Raw genomic sequence first — 17449 nt, 5'->3', positions numbered from 1 at the left:
GGTAGAAGCCGTTGTTTTCTTCGTTATAACAATATCTCCTTTCCAATTGATTTTACAGCCAGAACATGTGTTAGAGAATACATTGGTAATTATTATGTTTTATCTTACATATAAAACAGTAATTGGGTACAAATTGCAAATATTTAGTCACAAATCACAATTATTTACACACAAAGATTCTAACATTGTTTACACATAACATAACTTTCTTCTTTTTTCACTTTTGGCAGAACTATTACAAATTTGAAGAGCAGGCTTAGTTCAATGTATTTGGGATAATTAAATGTACTGTACATTAAGTATTAACTGAGTAAATAACAAAATCTACGATGAAGAACAAATTTTAACTCTATCCACCAAAACAAACAACAAAATAAAACGCCATTTTGAATTCAAATCATCAAGACGTTGTCTATGCTTAAGTCTTAACCATTGACAAGAAATCGAAGAAAGAAAGAAATAATTTATTAATGTAATGCCTCCTCCACACTACTCGCGAAGTTGAACGAGGTTAGACGAATAGAATAATGTAGAGAGGCACTTCGACTTACTTCGTCCAACTTTACCTCGCCTCGGTCGACTTCCGTTTGTTGTCGGTTTTTGCGCCCGAGTCAAAGGGCACGAAGTTACCTGAAGTTCGTTCTGAATATGAACGTATGCGTTCCTCGCGAAGTTGAACGAGTGTGTAGTGTAGCACCGCGGACTTCAGTCAACTTCGGCCGAGTACTTCGCCGAGGAACTTCGCGAGTAGTGTGGAGGAGGCATAATAGCTTAAAATTAAAATGTACAAAAATAAGGTTTAAAAAAAAAAAGAAGAAATAATAATAAATAACTAAAACTAAAATATTAAATCTATATTAGAGCCATTTTAATAGGCAACATTTGACAGTTCAACAAAATTCAACAACGTAACCTAGTAACGACGACATAGAATAACATGATATTTCGTTTTGTTAGAACTGCACATTTGCTTAACTTTTTTCAATGACGATTACATATTTATAATAATAATGAGCGATACAAGTAATTTTAAGATTTCATTTTACTGATAAACCATCCTATAGTAGAGCCATTTTAATAGGCAACATTTGACAGTTCAACAAAATTCAACAACGTAACCTAGTAACGACGTCATAGAATAACATGATATTTCGTTTTGTTAGAACTGCACATTTGCTTAACTTTTTTCAATTATGACTACATATTTATAATAATAATGACCGATACAAGTAATTTTAAGATTTCATTTTACTGATAAACCATTCTAAACATAATAAACAATTTCTGAATTGAACAACTGACGTCGCTATAATTTTGTGTCAATAAACCTTTTTTCTTTTTAAATACCAGAGACGTTGCTCTAAAAATCGAAATCTGACATCTAGAATCGAATGCATTGATTACTTGTGAATAAAAATCATCATAAATTAATAAATTCGATTGACAAATGTTTCAAATCCTTATCGATTAATTAACTTTAATCGATGTTTTTAAGCAGGTTACCTCTCTTCGAAGATAAAATTGATAGACGTCAAATGTTGCCTATTAAAATGGCTCGACTATAAACATAATAAACAATTTCTGAATTGAAGAACTGACGTCGCTACAATTTTGTGTCAATAAACCTTTTTTATTTTTAAATACTAGAGACGTTACTCTAAAAATCGAAATCTGACATCTAGAATCGAATGCATTGATTACTTGTGAATAAAAATCATCATAAATTAATAAATTCGATTGACAAATGTTTCAAATCCGTATCGATTAATACACTTTAATCGATGTTTTTAAGCAGGTTACCTCTCTTCGAAGATAAAATTGATAGACGTCAAATGTTGCCTATTAAATTGGCTCGACTATAATATTATACGATTACATCGGAGAGGCCAACATAAGAAATATTTTTATTTCTTCTAAATGTTGGCAAGCTAAACTTAACATAGGCTCTTGGAAAAGTACAAATTAATTTAAACTCTATGTCAATGGAATGAAGTTTAAAATTGCTTGCAAATGTAAGCCTTACCAAAACGATGTTCTAAGTGTCGACCCACTGCTCAGTACTTCGATTTCGAGCTCACGCACACATATGCATGTATTACTTAGGTCAAGTCTTATATACCAACATATGAAAAGTTCACGTCAAACATGACCCACATTGCTGCCAACATTTAAAAGTTGTCGTTGCTAGTGATGTCTCTTTACGAGTGCTAGTATCGATAAAACTTCATATCGATATCGATAAAATTTTCGATGCTGGGTACAACACTACTTATTCTCATCCTTATTCAAATTTATAGGAAATTAAAAATAAAACACCAACAATGTAGATCAATAAGTTTATTTTAATATAATATTAATTATATAATAACATTTTTATATAATATTAAAACTCACTATTATCAGCAAAATATAGAATATCTTTATTTAGGAATGTAGGACTTAATTCGGCTTAAATATTATGTGAATACAACTACATTCACATTTTATACTTTTCCTTGAAATATTTTGCGGGATTTTAAAATCTCGTTCTAATTTTCGATACCAATATATCGTTGCCGTTCGCCATATTGGAATTGTATATGAAGAAGCAGATGTTTTCTTTGGACATAATAATATCTCCTCTCCAATTGATTCTACAGCCAGAACATGACGAATTTAAGAGAAGTTTTCTCTTAAATTGTTCTGTTTTATCTTCCTTATAGAACAGTCATTGGGTACATAATGCTTTTTCACTTTTGGCAGAATTATTACGAATTAAAAAATTCAGTGTATTGTACATTAACTGAGTAAATACCAAAATCTACGATATACGAAGAACAGATTTTGTTTATCTTCCAAGTTCCACCAAAACAATAAATAAAACGCCATTTTGAATTCAAATTTCAAACAACAAATCAACATCAAGAGGTTGTCTATGCTTAAGTCTTAACCATTGACAAGAAATCGAAGAAAGAAATAAATAATTTATTAATGTATTAGCTTAAAATTAAAATGTACAAAAATAAGGTATAAAAAAATAAGAAATAATAATAAATAATTTAAACTAAAATATTAAATCTAATAATATATGATTACATCGGAGAGGCCAACATTAGAAATATTTTTATTTTTCTAAATGTTGGCAGGCCAGACTTGACCTTAGGTCTTGGAAAAGTACAAAATAATTTGAACTCTATGTCAATTGAATGAAGTTTAAAATTGCTTGATAATGGAAGCCTAACCAAAACGATGTTGTGTCGACCCACTGGATAAGATAAGACTCTGAGAAGTAATTTTACGAAGTTTCAACTTGTGAAGCCGTGTATTTTTTTTTATAATAAAATAAACAAATTTGTTTAATTTTGTACTACTTTTCGTAATTTTGACCACAGATTATTTTGACGTTGACAGATGCTTGTCACTAGCAAAGGATTCACTCATACAGCTATATGTGATATTTTTCTCACATTAATCTATAATATAAAAATGAATCGCAAAATGTGTTGGTAAGCGCATAACTCACATCTAATATCTCTAATATATAAAAATCAATGCCACTTTTCGTTGTAATTCCATAACTCGAGAACGGCTGAACCGATTTCGATAATTCTTTTTTTATTATATTCCTTGAAGTACGAGGATGGTTCTTATGTAGAGAAAACGTTAATATGTACCACGGGCGAAGCCGGGGCGGACCGCTAGTACTTTATAAAATACATAAATTGATAGTTATTTTAGTAATATTGTATACAAGCTGTTGCCCGCGACTTCGTCCGCGATTACGTCGTTTTTCGTCATTCGTCGTTTAAAAAAAATACGTGACACTTTATTTTTGAATGTTCATAATTGTCTCTTATAAAATTTAACTAAATTAAAATTGAACACTGATAAGAAAATCTTAAAATCGAAGGAAATCGAAAATCAGAGGAAAACATGAATGAATGTGATTTAAATTCTATATTACTTAGTATTTCAAATAATAATCTAAATTAAATGTAGATATTAACAGTTTGAGCGCACCGTTATAGAATATGTACCTAAGTATTAAATTACGTTAGTTTACATAGTAACAAAACAAAAACACGATGACTTTCTTTGGCGCTCGGTAGGTACCACAAACTAAGCATGTTAATGGTACGTGGCCCGCGTCACTTGACCCCCCGCGAGTTCCCCTCCGTTTCTATGCGAAAATACATTCGTCGCCCTGCTGTAGAAAAAATTGTAATACTGTGGCCTGGGCGTTATAACACGCCCAGGAAGTTCCTGGGCATTTATAACAATTTTATATTAATATCACCATCTTGAGGAAAAGCTTTTAATGTCGATTTAAAACTGCATACATACGAATTAACCTGATGAAACATGTTCTTTTTTTTTTTATTGGTAATAGGGAAGCGTTTGACCACAATCTCGCCTGATGTTAAGCTGAGATGTGGTCTAAGATGGAACGCGCTTCCCTAGAAGGTACCTGTTCACTCTACGCTTGAAGACCCCCATATTGTACTCGTCGGGGAACACAGACTCAGGAAGCATGTTCCAGTCCCTCGCGGTTCGGATAAAGAATGTGGAACCGAACCGCTTAGTCCGGGTACATGGAACGTCCACCATATGGCGATGCCTAGAATCTGTGCGCCTCGACGATCGATGGAAGAACGGGGATGGCGGAACGAGATCGTGCAGTTCCGCAGCGCACTCTCCAAAGTGTATCCGATAGAAGACCGATAAGCTGGCCACTCTGCGGCGGTGACCGAGGCTCTGGAGCTTTTTGCCTACTAGGTTATCGTCGTTTATGAGCCTCTTGGCACGCCTCTCTATCGCCTCAAGCGCCTCCAGCTGGTACTTGGCGGAACCGTCCCAGAGGTGAGAACAGTATTCCATGCACGATCGGACTTGTGCTTGATAAAGGTTGAGCAACTGTCCCGGGCTGAAATACTGTCTCACCTTCGCCAGAATTCCAAGCTTTTTTGAGGCTACTTGGGCTTAAGATTCAATGAAGGAACCAAAGTTCAGAGTAGGTGTTAAGGTGATACCAAGAAGCTCGAGGTGGTTAGTTATCGGCACGGACACACCTTGGAAATTCGGAGTCAGGTGGAATGGACTCCGTTTAGCGTAGAATATACACGCCTGGGTCTTAGACGCATTGAACTTGACCAGATTGGCATCGCCCCAGTCGGAGACCGCCTGTAAGGACAAGTTCATGCGATCGACCATCGCCTCCCGTAGAGACTGAATTTGTGCCGCACTGGCTCGCGCGCTGGATACATATCTCTCCACAACAGTGCTATCGTCTGCGTACCCATAGATACCGGGTTTCAGCAGATCGTTGATGTGTAGCAGGAAGAGTGTTGCGGAGAGAACTGATCCCTGAGGGACTCCGGCATTTATAGCCATTTGGTCGGACGAGCAGCCGTCGACGACTACCCGAAGCGACCGGTCTCTCAGAAAATCTGAGATCCAGGCGCAGAGACCAGCAGGCAGACCGTAGGATGGAAGCTTGCCAATAAGACTATCATGCCAGACCCTATCGAAGGCCTTCGAGATATCAAGGGAGACAGCAAGTGCTTCACCATGATTCTCGATGGCCTCGCTCCAGATGTAGGTGGCGTACGCTAGAAGATCCCCAGTGGACCGGTTTCGGCGGAACCCGTATTGTCGGTCACTGAGGAGGTCGTTCGCTTCTAGGTGTGCCAGGAGCCGGCTGTTCAGTACACGTTCCATAGTCTTACAGAGTATGGACGTGACTGATATTGGCCTGTAGTTGGAAGGATCGGCACGACTGCCTTTTTTGGGCACAGGCTGCACGTTGGCAAGTTTCCATGATTTCGGTACTATTCCAGTCGTCAACGAAAGGCGTGTCAAAACAGGAGCAAGTTCAGGCGCACAGGTTTTAAGAACTATGGCTGGAATTCCATCAGGGCCACTGGCTTTATTCACGTCAAGACTCCGCAGCGTTTTAAGAACCTCCGTCTGACGGATGCGAATTTCCGGCATTTTCGCCTCGCATCCAGGTAGACTGGGAGGTTTTGCGCTTGCGGGATCTAGACGAGAATTTTCCGCAAATAGAGTAGCAAATAGGTTCGCTTTCTCTACGGCGGTGTGAGCCAGCGTCCCGTCAGGTTTCAGCAGTGGAGGAAGTGAGGGGCGGCAGAAATTCGATTCAACCGACTTTGCCAGGGACCAAAACGCTTTACTACCGGAGGGGTAAGAAGCCAGTTTGTTCCCTATACGGCTAACGTGGTCAAATCGAGCTTTCCGTAGAGCCTTCTTGCAGGACTTGGCAGCCCGGTTAAAGGCTTTCTTCTTTTCAGATACATCCCTCGCTTTGCGGTGTCGAGCGTCAACCCAAGCCAGATACGCCTCTTGCTTTAGCGCTTCAGCGCGTCTGCAATCGGCTCTGAACCAGGGCTGAGCTTTGCCGGACATGGCTACGTCGGAGAATGGAATAAAGTACTCCATTCCCTGTCGCAATACATCAGTCACAGCATCCGCGCAGGTCGAAGGGTCTTCAGAAGAAAAGCAGACAGGCCGCCAAGGATATGATGCAAAAAAGGAACGCATCTCATCCCAATTTGCTGATTTGTATTGCCACACGCGCCGAGAGCCCTTAGGACTGGGATCGGGCGGCGAGTAGACAGATACAGATTTCACCAGACAGTGATCGGAGCTGCCAAGCGGCGAGGAAATCGCTACCGAGTAACGGTCTGGATCTGTTGTCAGCAGAAGGTCCAAGCAATTGGCTGTATGGCTCTCAACATCAGGAACCCGCGTCGCTCCTTGAATCAGCTGGGTGAGATTCAATGCTATAGCAAGTTTACGCATCTCTCTCCCAGCGAGGTCAGTGCACTGGTATGGGTATAGCCACTCCTGGTGGTGGGCATTAAAATCCCCCAGTAACACAAGCTGAGCGGAAGGGTATTTGTGCTGAGCAGCGTCCGCCGCCTCACTTAGGTACTCTGTGAGCCTGATCGTCTCCTGGTCTCCGCTGTGCGCTCGGTAGACACATGCATAGAGAAGTTTCTCTGGGCCTGTGTCCACCAGCATCCATAATACGGAAAAATGGGGGTCTTCAAGATACCGGAGACGCCGACAACAGATGTCGTCTCGGACGTACGCGCACACACCTGACCGAGCTTTAAAATTGTGCTCAAGGGTGTAGCCGGGATAGAATAGGTACGCCAAGTCAGACGGACATCTAATCTGCGTCTCCGTGAGGAACAAGATACAAGGATTGATAGTCTCTAGGTGGAAGTGGACTGCAGCGAGGTTGGAGTGTAGACCTCTGATGTTAGTGAGGTCTACTTTCAGCGAGAGGGAGTGCTGCCGCTGTACAACTTTATTCTTGTACCTTGCTTTTTTCATATAAATTAAAGAGTGAAGTAGGTGTGAAGACGGCAGTGAATCGAGGCGCTATACTTCTAGACCTGAGACTCACACTCAGAAGCTACACTGATGGGGACTAGTCTGGAGACTGCGGGGACGCCCGAGCCCCCCCAAGGATGTCCATAGGGCCCTCTCGTCCGGTCGCCAACCGGCACTATGGCGCATCTTGGGATTTTTCGCTAGTTGGCGGGGCAGCCTTTCACATGTGGCTAGCACGCTACTTGGGCCCCCTACTGACTAGCGGTCGGCCAGCGGTGAACCGTGCCTCGGATCCCGCTACCCTCCATGACTAGTCTCCAGGTGCAACAACATAAGTGTGCGTCAAATCGTCCAGGTTGTATAAACGCAACTGATTCGACCCGTCTTCACATAGGCTACATCAGCTTCATCGTGTCGGAACGCGGACGCTTGGCGACACGGCTTCAGCTGATGGGTGGTCATTATAGCCGCGACGATTGTCTCCCACCATGTCACCTGATTATCACCACCCAGGGGCCACGTGTAGGGAATCCATACTCCGGGTATACTCCTACGGACGAAGGTGACTCGGCCCCCAAAAAATGTTCCAAAATTGTGAAATGAGTTCAGTTTTAAATTCGAGAAATATTGATAATTCTTGTATTAGACTATTCGTTGTAGTCGAATACAAAATATATTTAAAGAAACTTAGGTGGCCTTCAGGCAAAAGGGATCCTATCAAATGGTAAACTTAACTTTGTATCTTAAAAGTAAGCATGAAAGGACTTTCTGATAATTGTTGAGCACCAAAGGATCATTTGAAACGCACTACTATAAGAGCGAATATTGTTGAACTGTTTAAATTGCACATGTTCCTCTAAAAGTAGTGATTTCAAAGGTTCCGGTGTATCTTCAAACGAAAGCCGACTCCTTACTCCACTTTAAAGCATTACAAAAATAACCTACGTTAATATCGCCTATACAGAAGATGATCTGTAATCAATTGTGAGGTTATAAGCAAAGTGCAAACCCACTTTTATATTTGTCGGACCCCACCACCGAATTCGTAGATTGATCTTCTATGTTTGTCTATGTCTATGACTATGTCGAAATCTGTCTGCAGTAAGAGGGGGGGGGTTTCCAGAGATCGAATAGTTTCAATTCTTAAATATTCGCGTCCTTACTCTAGTCATTGCTTATGCTCATGTTCATCTTCAAGAGATCGAATAATATTATGGTGCACCCTATCATTTGTCAAACGGTCTTCATATTGAGTAAAAGTTTCAGATTCTCGAGATAAAATATGACGGCCGTGATCAGCTGTGAGACATTATACCCTCTCAGTGAAGGTTTCGGTCTCACGGGATAGTACATGCCGTTCGCGGTCAGCTGTGAGCGGCAATTCTCGTTGTGAAGCAGTTTCAGGTTCTCGGCATAACACATGTTGCTTTCGGCCTATAGTAAGCCTCTAACGATTCTTGAGAACTCTTATTTCTCATTTTCTTAGCTTTGCTCGATTTTCGAGATAAAGATTTTTTAGGTGGCACTGATGCATGAAAATAAAAATTGAGTTGAAACGGACTGAGAGTGTTATAGACAAATATAATCAGAAAGCTTCGAACTCCTAAGCTATCGGAAGTTACACATAGGGTTCATACGCACTATGCGGGTAGCCGCATTACGGCTAGCGGCAGGATGCGGTTGCGAATGCGGCCAGCCGGATCGCGGGCAGCCGCATTCGCAACCGCAACGTGCGGTTGAAGAACCGTTGCGATTTGCGGTCATGTCGATCCATTTCAAAGATGGACGTGGAAGAAGTTGCAGCTATTTACTACATTTACACACGTTACGTAAAGAAGACAAGCAAAGAAAGAAGTACTGGGTGCGTCCTTATTTGCAAACACGAGATTTTGCAAGCATTTTGCAACCACGTGCACACACTCACTCAATGGTGGGCAGCCGGCTTCCGGAACCGGTCTCTTTTTTGAGAACCGGGAATTTCGGTACTTTTCCTTAAAGGAACCGGGATTTCCCGGTTCTTTCGGTATTTTCGGGACTTGGGAGTTTTTTGTATTATAAAATTTTAAACAAGTGTTATGTGTGTTAACAACAAGTCAAAAGTAAACTACAATCAAATATTCAAGTATTTTTATTGTAAATTCAAAGAAATCTAAAAAAATAACATTAGAATTAATCAGACTTTAATCATCAGTCTTCTTAAGTAATTAAATAAAAATCACCATCAATCAGCCTTTCTACTTGTCATTTATATTTTATATGTAAGTAAATAAGTATTAAGGTACCTACTATCAATGAAATGGCAAAAAATAGGCAGCTACTTATCTTAAAATCCTTAGGGCACACTTTTCAATCCTCAAATAAAAGTTATTAGACTAATAAATTAATAACTAGCAAAAATAAATGTCATCCAACAAGTGGTGAGCATGAAACTTTGCCTTGTGTCAGGCAGAACGATGGTGGAATTCTGCGGCAGGTAACAGTTCAAACAACTCATCAGAACACTCCCCATTGTAAAGACGATAGAATACACATAAAGATGCCACGTCTCGTCGTAAAGCTCACTAGCTTTTCATTTCACTAATCCAGCCGATCGGTAAGTGCTCGGTTGCCGATAACTCTGACGGATCTTCGTTGCACGCTATCGAGTGGAAGGAGTTGATATTGTGGGGCGCCGGCCCAGAGATGAGAGCAGTATTCCATATGAGGCCGTATTTGCGCTTTATAAAGTAACAAGAGATGGCTTGGCCTGAAATACTGCTTCGCTCTATTAAGGACGCCCATTTTTTTAGAAGCTAAAGTAGCTTTGCCTTCCAAATGATAGCGGAACTGAACGTCATCAGATATATCGACACCAAGAATTCCGATACTAGGCTTTATGCTTAGGGGAGTGTTCTCAAATAAGAGAGCTGTGAGAAATGGGGTTTTCTTGGCTGTGAATGTACATACTTGCGTCTACCGTCAACCAACACCCGGATACTACGAGATGTAAGAAAGCTGGCAATCCACTTACATAATTTCTCTGGGAGTCCATAGGCTGGAAGTTTCGAGAGAAGAGCCCGATGCCACACCCGATCGAAGGCTTTTGCAACGTCCAGACTAACCGCTAAGGCCTCCCCTTTACTCTCGATTGCCGTAGCCCAACGATGGGTTAAGAGAACTAGGAGATCACCAGCTGACCGTCCATGGCGAAAGCCATACTGTCGGTCACTGATCAACTGGTTTTCCTCCAAATAACCCAAGAGTTGGCCGTTAATGATACTTTCCATCACTTTTGAGAGTAAAGAGGTAATCGCGATAGGTCTGTAGTTGGATGGATCAGAACGATCGCATTTTTTAGGGATCGGGTGTACAGAGGCAGTCTTCCACGAAGCAGGGACAGAGCGACCATGTATTTCACGCGTTTTTTCTATAAGCTCGGAGCTATTTACATTAAAGTTTTTAACTTTTGAACAGTAGAAAGTGTGGAAAAGTAAAATAACAGTGAATAAGAGTTTTACAGTGAAGAAAAATAATGAATTAGATAGTAGGAATAGAAGTTTGAAAGAGTAATAGATAAACAAATACAAGTACAAGCAAACAGATTTTTCAAAAAAATATTTATTCAATTTTTAAGTATAGATAACTGCTGACATAACGATACGAGCAATCATAGAGCTGAAAGATGACTTTAAAATCGGCATTGGTGAAATTGAAAAGAGTGACTAATTAATGCTAAATTAATGCTACCGATGAACCCAGAAAATTTTTTAGGAAAATCATTTTTCAACAGCCCGCTAGAAAAATCGAAGATTTTCAATAATCGAAAAGTTATAGGCAGTATTCTGTATTGCAAATATCGAGTTTTCATCAGATCTCAACGTTATAAAATCACAGGAAACGACCCTGACTCCCCTAGCGATGTAGCCGCTGTGTGTGTGTGTGTGTGTGTGTTAAAAAAATTTTTTTTTTCAAATCAACAACTGCTAGTTTAACGACGCCAGCAGTCTTAAGAGCTAGAAGAAGACTCTAAAACGGGAACTAATGGAATTGAAAGACGTCACCATTTAGTGCTCAATTCGTGCTGCCAGTACAGCAAAAGATTTTTGAATTTTTTTTTTTATTTTTTTCAAAGTAGCTACTGCTAGTATAGCGACTCCAGCAGTCTCAAGAGCGAGGAAAGTACTATAAGACGGGAACTCATGAAATTGAAAGGCGTCACTATTTAGTGCTCAATTAGTGCTGCCATCGGCTACATCGCTAGGGGAGTCAGGGTCGTTTCCTGTGATCTTATAACGTTGAGATCTGATGAAAACTCGATATTTGCAATACAGAATACTGCCTATAACTTTTCGATTATTGAAAATCTTCGATTTTTCTAGCGGGCTGTTGAAAAATATTTTCCTAAAAAAATTTCTGGGTTCATCGGTAGCATTAATTTAGCATTAATTAGTCACTCTTTTCAATTTCACCAATGCCGATTTTAAAGTCATCTTTCAGCTCTATGATTGCTCGTATCGTTATGTCAGCACTTCAGCAGTTATCTATACTTAAAAATTAAAAAATATTTTTTTGAAAAATCTGTTTGCTTGTACAGGCAGCACTAATTGAGCACTAAATTATTAGCTGATGTGCCTCTGGCTCCAACTGTATCACAGCGCGGTCACGAATGGTACACTGCTAGCTTAATGAAAAGTTAGCAGTGTTCTCATTTTCAGTCCCCCTATCACAGCACCAAATATCTGTTTTCAGCACTAAATTAGCACTAAATGAGCACTAAATTTTGAGATATAAAACGAGTGATTCTGCCGACTTGACCTTTCTAGCTTTACAGACGTTGCGTATGAACCCTTATTGAGTCAACCATAAAAGATATACATTTATGATGTCATGTCGGGAGATATTTTTTATATAATAAGGAGTACATTTCATTCATTACAATATGATCTCTGTGTAGCTTTAACTCTACTTTTACTGCTCTGCTCAGGAATATGTAAAATAATTGTAACTACCAAGTTTCGTTTAAATCCGTCGAGTAGTTTTTGTTTCTATAACGGTTATACGGACAGACAGTCGGACAAAAATTTTACTGTTTGCTTCTTTGGCATCAGTGTCGATCCCTAATCACCCCGTGATAGTTATTTAGGAAATATATTTCATGTACAGATTTAATATAAGTATACATAATATATTTAGATTCCAATTTCCATGTAATGTTAAATTCGACTATACAATAACTAACAGACAACGCAGGTTACTCTCGTTTCCGTAAGTTGAAGCGGCTACATATTCGGTCCTCATAACATCACTTTTAGTGAACGAAACGACAGCGCGGTTTAATTCGATGCCAATACCATCAGAAAAAAAGGAATATTTTTAATTGTGAAAAAATATTATGATTTACACTATTAACACTATTTTAATATAAAATACTTATACGGCTGTGAGTGTGTAATAATAAATCCAGCTAGTTTCACATCACACTTATGTTTATATTTAGCTATACGACATGAAAATATGCATATCTAATAATTACCAAGCAATGATCATACAGGTAAATACTGATCAAAAGTATTAACAGTCAAAGTTTATTTTTACTAACATTTAACAATATGTAAATGATGAAGAAATAATAATTATCAACGAACTAACCTTTTCTATAATACTTAACACAGCACATTTTTTAAATTATCTTGCTCAACTCTGCTCAAAAATTTGAGGGTTTTGTTGGAACTTTAATGTGTCAAAACTATGATATATCTAAACTACGATACAACTTGCATGCGGAAATGCTCATTACAATCTGTGAATTTAAAGATTAACTAACAACATACTATTCAATTTTATTGAGCTGATGAATATCTTTTGCCTGGAAGAGATCACCGCGGCCTAATAAATATACTGTGTTTTCTTATAAAATCGTAACATAATTTCTTTTATCAACTAAATTTTAATAAATAAGTTCTCTTTGTTATTTTTATCTAAAAATGAGCTTGAGCTTATATTAGGCAAAAGTATACATTAAAATTTCAGGACCGCACCTTAAATGGGGCGCTCGGAAAATGTGCCTAAAGGTTATTAATAGAGAAATGATAAAATGGGCAAATATAAAACATATTACTTATGTAAAATGATTATAAAATAAAAAAATGAAGCTACTACGATTCAAAGAAAACATCTTTTTCAGTGTGAAAATGCTCTAAGCAATCCTGGATGATGAGTATATCATGTACTCTCATCCCAGTACGGTCGGTACCTCGATAGCCATAACGATAAATATTATAATCAGATAACAGCAAAGTCAGAATAAAAATCATAACTTGTACAGTCGTGAGTGCAAAATTTATGTTTCATTTGTGTCTACGCCTGTTAATTTATAATAGCAATCGCGCACCCACCATCATAGATTATCATTTTTATTTTATTTTATTATATCGGGTAGAATGTATTTTTTCCACTTATCTAAAAATACTTGTACAAAGGTGTGTCGGTCTCGAAAATAAATTGTTTTTAAAAGGAATATTGAGTTTCCCTAAAGAAATTCCAGTTCCCAAGCCTAAAGCGGGAACAATTTGGCGACCGTGACAGGACCAAAAACGGATGAGTTATCTACACATCTACGCAATTTTTTTGGGACTGATTCCTGCCGAAAGGGATACCTAACCTGCTCGTCTGAACAACGCCACATCTAAAGTGTCGTGCCGGAGTGCAGCTCAAAATTCATACAAAGTTAAGTGCAAATCCTTAATTCCTTCCGTTCCTAACCATAAAACAATCTAAATTATAGCAATTGATTAATTACCTAACCTATTCTCACATCCTCACGCCATATTCCCTTACGTAAATCGTAATTAATTTGTTCAAAATTGAATTCATTTTTTGTTTACAACAATCTCGTATATTATCGCCCCTTCTCGCTTATAAACTCGACTTCGCCGAATAATTTCAGGAGCCGTCTTCTCAGGCGACTAAATATCGCTCGCACGATCTTCTGCGCAGCAGCTGCGTGTGAGCAGCAGCCCGGCTACCAGCGGCAGGTTCCACCAGGCGAGGAGCGTGAGATAAGCATTTTATTTCTTCCATAACTTTATCAGACTTGTTGACGTGCATTTAAATTATTAATTAATCGAAAATAATTACATAATTTGAAAATAATTACATACTTCCTTTTCATAACAATATTTAATTAAACTATTTTACAAAATGTCTACGGAATCTAATCAAAAGTTATTAAGAGATTCATATTCAAAAAGGTCTGCTATTAAAGGCCAAATTACAAAATTTAAAAATTATTTGGACAGAATTAGCGAGTCCACTTTAATGGATGAAGTATTAATGGCTGAATTTAAATTGAAACTTAGCAAATTCGAAGCATTGTCAACAAAGTTTGATGTGTTGCAGACTGAGATTGAGATTCTAAATTCTGAAAATATTGATTCCGAGATTGATGAAAGAGACGACATTGAAAACGATTTCGTTCAAAATATTGCTTCTGCTAAAATAATGATTAAACAATATGATAATTTATTTAATGACAACGAAAATCGTAGGAAATCGATGGGCAATGAAGACTCTTTCCATCAAGACTCAAATATTAGATTACCACGAATCGAGATCTCAAAGTTTAATGGTTCATACTTCCGTTGGCTAGAGTTCCGCGACACATTTTCAAATTTGGTTCATAAAAACAAAAATATTACTGATATACATAAATTTCATTATTTACTTTCTTACCTTGAGGGTGATGCGGCACGGATTGTCTCTAATCTCGAAGTGTCAACAGCAAACTACCAGGCAGCCTGGACGCTACTTTGCGACAGGTATAATAACAAAAGACTTCTTGTTGATCATCACTTAGATTCTTTACTTAACATTCAATCTTTAACTCGTGAGTCCGACAAATCATTACGTTTTTTAGTCGATCATGTTACAAAAAATCTTCGCGCCTTGTCTAGCCTGGGTCAGCCTACTGACTATTGGGATGTACTTATAGTATTTACTTTGTCTTCTAAATTGGATAAATGTACTCTTGTTAAATGGGAAGAGTATCGAAATACTATTGATGACATTCCAACTTTGCAACAATTTCAAAGATTTTTAATCAACCGTGCAGATGTGTTAGAATCTTTAAATCGCAATAAGGTTGGCACTTATAATGAATCACAAAATAATTCCAAATTACAATTCACGCCACGTCTCTCACAACTAAATTCACAAAAAAATAATCAATCTGATAAAAAGAAAATTACCAATTCATTTTCTACATCTAATCAAAATCAATTAAATGTTTATCTTTGCATAATTTGTAACGGAAATCACAGAATTTATGACTGTCCTACATTTAAATCTAAAAACATTCAAGATAGGCTGTCGTATGTTAGTAAATATAAATTATGTCGAAATTGCCTCAGCCAAGGGCATCCTGTCAGTGACTGCCGCATGGGTTCATGTCGACAATGCCAGCAAAAACACAACACTCTCCTCCATAGTTCTAATGATGACGTCACTGCCAACTTCAGCACAGATGAGCAAGTTGAACCAAACGAATCTGTAGCAGCCTTTTCTAGACAAATTTCCAAGCATGTTCTCCTATCTACAGCATTGATAGAAGTTTTCAATCCTATTAATAAGCAGGTAGAAAAGGTTCGCGCTCTCTTGGATTGTGGCAGCCAGTCTTCATTTATCACTAAATCCCTGCAACGGAGAATGTCACTAAGAACTTGCCCATTGCAGGCAATAAATGTCATTGGGATTGGCAATAATTCTTCTAATACAGTGTACGAAAGCTGTCTCACTCAAATAAAATCTCTAAATAGCAACTACAGCGTTACTCTTTCGTGTCTTGTTCTCAACGAATTGACGGGCCGCTTACCTAAGACCCCAGTTGATATTCAAGCTCTCAAAATACCTAATTCTCTTACTTTGGCGGACCCTGAGTTCTACAAGCCAGCTCCGATTGAAGTTTTAATTGGAGCAGATATCTTCTGGGACATTCTAAACAGCGAACAGCTTTCTTTAGGTCCTAATAATCCTAAATTGCAAAATTCTAAATTCGGCTGGATAATAGCTGGCCCAATCAACAATTATTTTAGTAAAGAAACTATTCATTGCAATCATGCCAGAATTGCAAACCCCACTTCTGACGAAATTCACAAAATGCTCACAAAATTCTGGGAGCTTGAAGAGCTACCCCAAAAAACTGTTCGAAGTCAAAATGACATTGCATGCGAAAAACACTTTCTAAACACCACCACCACTAGCTTAGAAAGTGGCAGATTCTGTGTGAAGTTACCCCTAAAGGACTCACCTGACTGCCTCGGCGATTCATACTCTCAAGCTAAAAAACGATTCCTAAATCTTGAGAAAAGATTTAGACGAAATAAAGAACTAAAATCGAAATACGTTGAATTCATTCGTGAATACGCTGATATGGGCCATCTATCTGAATCACCTACTCTTATTCCAAATCCATCACATTTTTTGTGTCACCATGCTGTCATAAAGGAGAATAGTGAATCTACCAAACTCCGAGTAGTGGCTCAGCCCCCACAACCTCTGGCTTCTCTGTCAATGACATCCTCATGGTAGGCCCAAATATTCAAGACTCTCTTTTCTCCATTTTATAGTGATAGCTGGGCAACATAAATTCATTTTGACAGGTGACATCGCCAAAATGTACCGTCAAGTCCAAATTGAGAGTTCAGATCAAAATTTGCAGCTCATATTATGGAGAGAAGATGAGTCTCAGCCTATCAAAACTCTGCGACTGAGTACTGTCACTTACGGTACCGCAAGTGCCAGTTACTTAAGCACGAGATGTCTTTGGCAGCTTGGAGAGGAATGTGGGGTCGAAATAATAAAAAATATCATTCAGCACGACTTTTATGTCGATGATCTAATCACCGGCTGTGATGATGAAGATCAACTTAAATACATTCAAAATTCAGTTTCAAACGCTCTAAATTCAGCTTGTTTTCCTCTTCGAAAGTATAAAATTAATTCAAAAAACTTGTTTCAAAATTTACACGAAATTAATACAGAACATTTGACAATCAGTGAGTCGTCGAGCACTCTCGGACTTTGTTGGGATCCATCGAAGGATGCCTTTAGTTTTCCTATCGAAATTCCACTTCAT

At 38.5% G+C, this 17449-nt stretch overlaps 1 protein-coding gene across 1 annotated transcript; it reads left to right on the top strand.

Annotated features, from left to right (window-relative positions):
- Positions 1-7826: 7826 nt before the first annotated feature.
- LOC123699314 lies at positions 7827-16902 on the top strand. Its single transcript, XM_045646241.1, has 3 exons — positions 7827-7900; positions 14264-14370; positions 15677-16902. The coding sequence occupies exons 1-3, from the start codon at positions 7827-7829 to the stop codon at positions 16900-16902; spliced, it is 1407 nt and encodes a 468-aa protein (XP_045502197.1).
- The last annotated feature ends 547 nt before the right edge of the window (positions 16903-17449 follow it).

Source organism: Colias croceus, chromosome 17 (assembly GCF_905220415.1).
Source record: "Colias croceus chromosome 17, ilColCroc2.1".
Classification (NCBI taxonomy): Eukaryota; Metazoa; Arthropoda; class Insecta; order Lepidoptera; family Pieridae; genus Colias; species Colias croceus.
The sequence above is the reverse complement of the archived record's forward strand: the minus strand, read 5'-3'. Positions and strand labels throughout refer to the sequence as shown.

Excerpts from the sequence above, each read along its gene's own strand:
- LOC123699314 (XM_045646241.1), top strand. The coding sequence starts at position 7,827 with ATGTCACCTGATTATCACCACCCAGGGGCCACGTGTAGGGAATCCATA. Across the intron at positions 7,901-14,263 it reads GTATACTCCTACGGACGAAG|GAGCCGTCTTCTCAGGCGAC; the intron begins GTGACTCGGCCC and ends GAATAATTTCAG. Across the intron at positions 14,371-15,676 it reads GGTTCCACCAGGCGAGGAGC|ATAGGCTGTCGTATGTTAGT; the intron begins GTGAGATAAGCA and ends AAAACATTCAAG.